Here is a 9,964-nt window from a genome sequence, read left to right as displayed (position 1 = left end):
AAAGGGTTGTTTAAAGTAATAGAATTTTCATCCATCGTATTCTCATTTGAGGATTTACCAGAATTATCCCAAGAATCACAATTACCATTCGAACTAACATTGTTATGTTGATTGCTACCATCAAGATTATCCCTACTTCCTTGAGAAAACACATTAACTTGGGATGGGGTATTAAAATCTTTGTGAATATTTTCTCACAAAGAGAAATCCTTACAATTATGCTCATTTAGATTACAATGAAACCAATCACACACATCACTAAGCTTGTGAATTTCCAATAAAATGTCTCATCTTCAATTTTGGCAAAGATTTCTTCAAGAAAAATAATATAAGGGTTTAGAGAGATAAGGGCATGAGCATTCAAATGTGGGAGAGTAATCTTGGAACTTCAATTTGGGTAACTTAAGGTTTTTAACATATGAGGAAGAAAATACTAGAACTCTAGTTTAATATTCTGCATTTCCACCCAAAATAGAGAGAAATTAGTAGGAACTTGGTCTAGTTTATTGCTTGAGGCCTAAGGAAAACCCTAGAATAGAGTTTTTCCAACAATCCACAACCCTTTTTAAAAAACTTTTTCCTACATAACAAGAGTCTTTAGAAAAATAACAAACATTCCTCTTTGAATCATTCTACTGGAACTAACCACAATTCCAAGCTTTTCTCCACACACATTATTAATCCAGTTGCCTAAAACCTTTCTAGTAGGTAAAAAGGTTCAAATCCACACAAACAAAGAAGATAGCAGTATTTTTTAACCTAGTTTTTTCACCCTTGAAAGCCTCTACCATGCCATCATTCGACTCTAGATTGAGGGTCTTCACAGAAGACAATGAGATCTTACCTTTTCTGCCTTCCCCATAGTCCTTGTCTCCATTTCTTTCACCTCCTTCTCGATCTCCATCAGAGTCGATCCTTCCTCCTCCATTCTTTGTCTCTCTTCTAGCGAAAGTACCACTAAAAGTTGCAGATGTTAGTAGATCCAAAAAGGAAGAATCCACAACCACCAAGTTATACAAGGTTTTAATTGCCTTAGGAGGTTTTCTCCCAACATGAGCATTTGAACCCTCAACATCCTTACTTTCCTTCATTGATTCATCATTCTTAAGAGACTTTTTCCCATCATGCATATTTGAGCCCTCACCCTCCTTATTTTCCTTCACCAATTCATTATTTCTTCCTTCAACCACCATTATCAATCAAGACTAGGGCTAATAATGGAAACAAACTAGACCACAAAGAATAAATGAGAAAGCAAGGCACACACATGTGAACCCTTACCAAGGCTATGAGAAGGGAAAAACAAGATAGAAACCACAAAAAACTACAATGACCCAAATGATTGAAAAATAAGCCACACAATATCTAGGAACAAAACACACAATAGACGAAAATAAAACAAGTAAACCACTGCCAAACAAACTATCTACTTGGTAGACTGCAATTAGGTTATGAAATGATGCTAGTGCACCCTAGTTGCAAACCAAGTTTCCTATATGCATAATTTTTTTGATGACTCCATAATAGCCAAGCCCTTGTAATTTTACTTTGAAAATGCAAAGGCAATAAAGAAGTGAGGATGTGAAATTGTGATGACACTACTACTAGAGCCAATTGAACACCAAGCCATTATTCAGATGATGATTGACCCTATTTCACATTTATGCTTCTGATTACACATGTATGCATATTTTGAATTCAAAATCATGAATTCATTTCTAGCTAGTTTCATAAGCTTGTGTGGAGTAGAAAATAATATTTTTGATCAATAAAGCATATTACATTTTTAGAAAAAATCTTCAATATATACTCTCATTGTATTCTTTTGTTTATAAAATGTAAATGTTATTTCTACAAATATTAATTCAAATTATTGCATAACACATGATATAGAATTGATCAAAAGTTGCCTCTTATGACTTAAAACACAAAGGCTCTACCTAATTGAGTCGATAGGTGAAATTAGGTAACACTACTTGTGCAATTTGTCGTGTTAGTTTTGTGATGTACTCCTTGACAACATTACAAAGCTAAATTGGTAATATGAGACATGAAACTAGAAAGTTTGCATACATATAAAAATACTTACAATTTAAAGGCATATAACAACTATATTGATTAGTACATATATTGTTGAAGACATTACAAAAAGCAATGACTTCAACTTGGTTTTTTCAATGCATGCAAGCATATCGTATGCAGTAAAAGACATGTAATAAAGTCATGATACTATGTCGACTTAGTTTTGCTATGGGTTTGTACATACATTAAGCATGAAGCACAAAGCATTAAGTATGCATAGACTGTAAGTAGTAAAAATATTCAATAATCACAAAGCATAGACCATTAACAATAAAAGTAGTACATTTGTTTAGAAAAAAGGCATAAAGCATTTAGCAAGCATACAATAACAAAGAATAAACAAGGAAAAAAATGAGATTGCCTACCAACTTGAACAAGAGTAGAGAATTTGCAGATTGTAGAGAATAAACTAACAATAACCAAACAAGAAATTTTAAATGAATTTTATGTGGCATTATATCCTTGTAGGAATTTGGTCATTAGAGAAGTGGTTGGTCGAATTCAAATTCAAATTGTGGTGAGAACTAATAGGTCATTTCACGCCATCCTTAAACATCACACACTAAGGAAGAAATTAAGCTTGGAAAAAAGTCAACTTTGACCATTTAACACTCTTAGCCTAACAATGAAGCTTTAGTGTGTGATGTTTAAGCTGTTTGGTCATTGCATTTAATGTTTTCTTCACATGGAGGCTTCTTGATTTCAAATTTCTATAACTTGTGAGCTTCTTTTATTATTAATATTTGCATCGTTTATTTTATATCAATTGGTGAGTCTTACACTATTAACTGTTCATCAGGTACTAATTATAGTTGGCTTAAATGCTTTAAAATATCATACCTTTTTAGGTCAATGTGCAGATGAGAGTTACCAAGTGGTTATGCACCAATAGTTGTGTATGTTTGTAGTTGACCAAATATGTAATGCACCAATAGTTGTGCATGTGTGCACATGAATGCAATATGAAATGTATATTAATAGAATTACTTTATATTCTTGAACCAATCTATTGACTTTGTAAAGTTGTGCAACAATGTTATTTTTTAAATTAAAAATGTAACCATTTTTGTGCAATTTGATGTGTAACAAAAATAGAAGTGTACCAATAACTGTGCATTTGAAGTGTTTATTTATTAGTATAATGGTGAATAGTTCTTGGGTGTACATTGTAATTATTTTGACATTTTTGTTTTGTAGATATTGGCTTTCAAACAGTTAACTCTTAAGGAGATCTATCACAAAACTATCATGGTTATTGGACCCCTTGTTAGTTATCGATGCTTTTGCCCTACTGTAAATTTTGATAAAGTAGACCTTCTAGTTAATTTTTTCTTCATTAAATAGTTGGCACATTTTGTCAACCTTCAAGCTATCTTTCTACCAACTACTTATATCCTTACATTCCATCATGAAACGCCACTTCATTTCTACTATTCTCTTTATCATAGAATATATAGGCCTTTGCTTCCTAAAATATCCTTAGGTATCTACAACCTACAGGTCTCACATGTATGATGATACAATCATGTCCTTTAAAAAGAAAAAGATAATAGAAAATATGTTTGAAACTATGAGCCAAAGAATTAAACTAGTATGTGACAGGGTGAACATAAGTTGAAAAAATAGACATATACACCCCTGCCATCACCAAAATCTAAGAGATTGTTTTCCATCCATGCAAACTTACCCCATGTCCCCATGCAACTACTTAAGTGCAATTTTTGCTTATGGTATGTTCCCATGCATAATTACAATTATGGAATAATGCTAAATTAAAATATTATCCTATTGTAGTGAAGCAACTAAAATATAAGAATTGAAATTAAGCTTTGGAAAAATGTGAGGGCTGAAAATAAGCAGCAATTGCTTATTAAAAAAATGTGAGGTGGCTCTACATATCTCTCTCCCTCCTCTTTTTCCTCCAATTTTTTAGTGAAAATAAATTATTACTAATTTTAATCTAAAATACAATTCAATACAAAACAAACAACAAATTCAAATATTCACAAGGTCATAAGCCTCACAATTTACTCCTTAAAATATTGAACAATGACTACTAGCAACAATAAGCTAGGGAGCCACATAAGAACCTGGCCCTAAAAGAAACATTGCATTGGAAATTGGATTGTTAATTTAGTGCGGATTTAGAATACTTATTCCTTTGCATATACGAATGATAATTTCCAATAACGTGCACCCATGCCACTTCATGCAGGATAATTAGCAGCTTTCCTAATTCCTCTTCCCATAGCGTTTACACTAAAATACCAAAAATGCCTGTGTGTTAGCGAAGTTCACACTGTTAAGTTCCCCCAGTCGATGTCCCTATCTTCCGATACCAACTCATCTTCATTAAATCTGTTTCGAGCAAGTCGACTCATCAAAGAGAAGCCTGCAGAGGGCAATTCACACCAGGGTTACGAACGTACATTCAAATATAATGAATATTACTATGTCAACACAGCTTTGAGGTAACTATTTTTCCTTACAATAAACAATAAAATATATAAACCAAAAGCCTTTTCTGCGTTTTCTGCGTGTTGTGTCAATTTCTAGGTGCTCTCCCATCTGAAAGAACTAATATTAAGTGCTTCTCAATTCTAACACTATCTATTAGCCTCGTGGACGTTAAAATTTTATCTATCTATCTGTATCTTTATTGTCAAACTCACTTTTAACACTGATGGCGCTAACCCAAAATAATAATGAAATGTCACTGACAGAAAGTAGGATATTGCAATCATATAGATTTATTTTTCAAGACTAATTTGCCCCCTTTTAATTAGCAGCCAGTTGCTCTACTCATTATGCTCGTTTGGCTCATATTTTTTTTGACTTTAATCCAGGGATTAAGACCACAAATAGAAAGTACCTTCGATGACTTCAAATAGTGTCAGCCACCAAGTTTCCTTGGGCACCTGATGTTGAACCTGTGCCGCCTCAATTGCAGTGTCATGCATTCCTTGCAAAACCTCCTGTATGGTCTGAGCTGCATTTTTTGTCTCTTGAAGAATGTTTTTGTCAGTACTTCCTCCAGCTATAGCTTGCAGATTTTTCTGCGAAGACGTCAAAGAAATAGCAAATTGAGCTGCAGCAGCCCAACGTGCAGAGGCTGGCCACTTCCTTTTATTTTCAAATGTCTTGTTTTCAGATTGCTCTCTTGTGTCTCTGCCTCCCAGAGCTATGCTCTATACCATCAAAAAAATAGAAACAAGAAAATGATTATATCACATTGCAATGATCCTCCATTGTCATACACTGCAATTTTATGCCTTAAGATGAAGAGGTTGAATATTTTGGCATTGCCTTTTATACTAAATTAGAATTCTATCAGGTCACTTAAAACTTTTGAATTCTGATGTTATCTAATAAATGCAGTAAGACCAATTCAAAATATGAGATTAGAATCTCCAGTGGCATAAGCGCTGGAGCTTAGCAACTGAAATACCACTATAAATAAGGAGAATTGCAACGAAGCCAGATTTTCATCGACTGATACAATCGCAAGATAATTCTAATGTACTCATATTAAATGTTACCCATAAATATTGTGCATTGGCAGATCCAGTGCTGCAGACCATTTTAGTGAATGCACTGTTCTCATCAGAAAGTAAATTTTTAGGAGTGTCAAACTCCAAAACCTGATACAAAGAAAGGTTTCCACATTAACAAATGAGCCCAATGCACACAAAAACACTTATTCCTCAAATCTTCTATGTAAGATTCCTGAAAGTTTACATGCAGAAATCCAAAATCTCTCAAATTCAAAAGATCAATCCTTCGCTCTCAATTGTCATCAATTAAAGAGCACTTTCAAAGACAGATAAATGCATATACCTGGCCTGCATCAAGGACAAGTATACGGTCACAGTCAATAATTGTGTTAATTCGATGAGCAATAACAAGCATTGTACAAGACTTGAACTCTTCACGGATAGTCTTCTGGATAAGGGCATCAGTTCCAACATCCACAGCTGCAGTTGCTTCATCAAGAACTAAAATCTTTGATCTTCGAAGCAAGGTACGAGCAAGGCTTAGTAACTGACGCTGGCCCATACTGAAGTTTTCCCCAGCTTCAGAAACCTATACACGAGCACACACATCATGAAACCATGCCAGAAAAAAAAAAAATTAAAGAAAACACAGAAGAATGTAAAACTTTCCTGAAAATTTTACTATGAGAGAATGACAAAATGCTCAAAAAGCTCAATTTTCTCACCACAATGGAAAAACAGAAAGTTTGAGAGAGGCTACAAACCACCGCAATTGGCAAATACCATTCTATAATATCTTTTTGCAACAGTTGTGTGAACAGCTTAGTTTTCATTTAAGCAGCTCGAGTGCATCAACAAAGGGATGACGATACATGAAATGAATTAACCATGCTTCATATTCCACATAAATACTTCAAGTCCAATTAACCAAAACAGTCATTTCTGTAATACTACGTTAACGCAACAATTTCACCAGTCATATGTGATTGTAATACAATGGCATGCATGTCTTATGTTTATATAATTTTAATGTCTGAAAATTCAATATTAAAGCTACGACATTGCATTGGATACTAATAAAAACAACTAATGGACCCATATATGATGAATTAAACCACATTCGACACTGTAGCTCATAAAAAATTATCCTTTTCATCAAACAAGGACTAACATCACTAGAGAAAGATAAAGAGGGAGTACCTCTGCATCCAGTCCCAAAGAATTTCTTCTGATGACATCTTTTAAATGTGCTCTCTCCAAAGCCTCCCACAGATCAGTATCATTATGTTCACCAAATGGATCAAGATTGAATCGTACTGTTCCTGTGGAGATTTAAAAACATGTTAAGGAACAACTACTGGATAAGATTTTATGATATATCCTCATCCAGCATTCTCTAGAAATTAAAGAAGAATTTGATACATCCCTTTCTGTACTAATGTGTCCTGGTAGTTAGAGATTAGGACATATTAAAATATTATCGATATGCATCAATATAACTTATAAGAGTGAAAATGAAGAAATGGTCTGAACTATTTAAGAACTTGAAAGTTGAAGCAAAAAGGCAAATGTTTTTTCTGGCGAATGAGTATTCTTTTATTAACATCATTCCAAATGAGACATTGAATTCTGTCTTCCTGTTTGACTTTTGATATTTTCTATTATTTATAATGCTTGTTAACTTTAAATATGTTAAAAATGTAAAACTTATTAGAGCTTAGAAAACATTAGAATATTATTAACATGCACTGATTTGAGGGTGAAAATGAAGAAGTGATCTGAACTATTTAATAACTTGAAACAAGAAGGCAAATGCTATATCTGTTGACTTTTCCAAAATGAACTTTCTTTTATAACAACTGTCCAAATGAGACATTAAATTTTGTATTCCTGTTTGACTTTCAATATTTTCTATGATTAATAATCCTTGTTAACTTTGAATAAGTAAGAAATGCCAAACTTATTTCAAGGGGAATGACAGATTAGATTGTTAGTTGCAATGCACCAAAAATATAAAGAAAAACTGGATAATACCTGAAAATAGTACTGGTGATTGTGGTATAATGCCTAGAGCTTTGCGTAAATCAGTCAATCCAAACTTAGAAACATCACAGTCATCAATGAAAATTTCACCACTTTCTAGTTCAACAATCCGAAACAGGCTATTGAACATGCTTGACTTTCCTGCACCAGTGCGTCCAACAACTCCAACTTTCTCAGTTGGCATTATTCTGAAAGATATACCACGAAGAACAGGTGGGAGATCTTGACGATACCTCATGACAACATTTTTAAATTCAATTATCCCGGATGAAGGCCACCCCAGCGGCGGCCTGTTATTCTTAATAATAAAGGGGGCTTCAGAAGGCAAATCTACATAGGTTCCAACCCTTTCCACAGAATTGAAGCTGTTTTCTGCTTGACTTGCCAACCGTAAAGTATTTGTCAAGAGGTTGCTAATATTCAAGGTATATGACAGAAGTAGACCCATCAATGGAGCAAATGCAGCTGAATCCGCACGTTGATTTTGTAAAACAGCAAATGTTGCTGTCAACCAGATCATAAGACCTCCTAAAGACTGCAATCTAATACCCAGCCACCGATTGGAGCTTATGCTGACCAGTGTAAAACGAATATTATTGTCCATTGCTTTACCATTTATATTTGCCAACCGATCATATGCTTTGTATGCACGTATTGCAACTAAACCATTCAATGCTTCACCAAATTGTGCATAAACAGGAGACCTGGAGATGGAATCTAAGCGTTTAATCTCTCGTGATGTACTCTGAAAAGGAACAAAAAGATGGTAAGACAACTTAATAACACAATTCAATTTTTAAAATTTAAAAAGCAGTAGATCAGCTTTACAAGTGGGTCGAAATCAAAAGAAAGGCAGACACTCAAATAGAAACAATAATAAATATTAAATCAAAAGTATAAAATTAGGGTTTGTAATTAAAAACAAGATTTCCGATATAATAAGTGCTATCAATTCAAATGAGAAACCCCCAGCTAAGAAATGAAATAACAAAATAGATCCATAAAACATAAAACTCTTAGTTTGTAATTATTCTCAACAAATTTGCTAAAGATCATTAAGCTATCCACATAACAACTTTTGAATAAAGGAATTTCAATTATGTTGATTTCTTGATCTTTCCTCAATTTATATGTTTGAATCCTTACTGGTATTATTCTGAATGTAAACTGGAATCTACACACTTTCACCCTCAGGCTACAAGTAAAAATGATACAATGAGTTACCAATCTCAAATCTTGAAGCATCAATCTGAGGATGTGGGATGGCAACAAACAAGGGCTATGTTAAAGTATTCTTCTTACTAGATCACTAAATAGTAACTTCATTTAGTCCAAGATCTAGTGCTGATAAAGATGCATAATAAGATGAACTATTTAAGGTAAAACAACTTGGCTGTAATTAAATGACCGGCATAGGACTAGTGAAATAACAACAGTAGTTGCTGGGCCATAAAAATTGATGTGTGGAATTGACAAAAGATTTTACATGTATAGAAGAATTAAATATAAAAACATATATTGCATTATTGTAATGATGAAATTTCAATATCCATACCAAGTCTCATCTAGTTATTTATCTATTTTGAAATACAAGTTACTATCCACAAATGACACAATTTTGTGCATAAATGGACTCATTCACCTATTCTTCATCTATCCCAATTCCCACACATTCTAGCATATCCAACCATATCTCATCCATTTATGCACTTTCCCATGCAGTCCTAAGGCAAAACTGAGATAAGGTAGTGCTTAATGTTCCAACAGAGTTGGATTGCAGAGCTCCATCGGAATTATCCATCTCCATCCCTCAAGATAAGATTATCTATCTATCACATTTAGTATCCTATGTTAGCTTTTAATTTTCAACTATATAATTCCACAGCTGTCAATGTTAATCTTGGCTAATTTATGCTTACATGTATGCATTCTATTGAACCAGCCAATATTATGCACAAGGAGAAGGATTCAATTACTGGAATGGCAATACAAAGGGATGTTCGGGGAGGGCCCCTATTTTTATTTACGATTATCTATATGTAATGTTCCCACTTTTTAGATGCATTGCAGTTGATGGGTTTAGCCTATCATTGGGTCCTTGTAGGCCGATACTAGTGTTTAGAGGACCTTGTTGTGGAGTTATTTGGCTCTCTAGTGGCCAATTGTGAGTTTTGGCTCCGTTTCGAGGGATTTACTATTTGTAGTAATTTGACAAATTATTCCAATGAGCTCAGATGATCTAGAGGAGTTATATGATACTTTTGGATGTTACTTCTGATTTTGGTTTAGGTTCCAAGATTCTTTGAGGGTTCGTCTAGTTTTAGTAAGTCACCTAATCAACACCA

At 33.8% G+C, this 9,964-nt stretch overlaps 1 protein-coding gene across 3 annotated transcripts in view; it reads right to left on the bottom strand.

Moving 5' to 3' along the window:
* Window positions 1–4,082: 4,082 nt before the first annotated feature.
* LOC149529093 (ABC transporter C family member 2-like) overlaps window positions 4,083–9,964 on the bottom strand; it is a 327,664-nt gene continuing 321,782 nt past the window's right edge. For all 3 annotated transcript variants that reach the window (XM_089810974.1, XM_089810975.1, XM_089810976.1), the window contains 6 exons: window positions 7,611–8,364; window positions 6,777–6,898; window positions 5,920–6,165; window positions 5,622–5,723; window positions 4,955–5,270; window positions 4,083–4,474 (listed from right to left, as the gene is read on the bottom strand). In XM_089810974.1, coding sequence (XP_089667100.1) covers window positions 4,377–4,474; window positions 4,955–5,270; window positions 5,622–5,723; window positions 5,920–6,165; window positions 6,777–6,898; window positions 7,611–8,364 — 1,638 coding nt within the window. In that variant the 3' untranslated portion in view covers window positions 4,083–4,376. The remainder of the gene's footprint in view (window positions 4,475–4,954; window positions 5,271–5,621; window positions 5,724–5,919; window positions 6,166–6,776; window positions 6,899–7,610; window positions 8,365–9,964) is intronic.

This window comes from Cupressus sempervirens, chromosome 11 (genome assembly GCF_028749045.1).
Source record: "Cupressus sempervirens isolate cs-2001-9-10 chromosome 11, ASM2874904v1, whole genome shotgun sequence".
In the NCBI taxonomy this organism is placed as follows: Eukaryota; Viridiplantae; Streptophyta; class Pinopsida; order Cupressales; family Cupressaceae; genus Cupressus; species Cupressus sempervirens.
The sequence above is the reverse complement of the archived record's forward strand: the minus strand, read 5'-3'. Positions and strand labels throughout refer to the sequence as shown.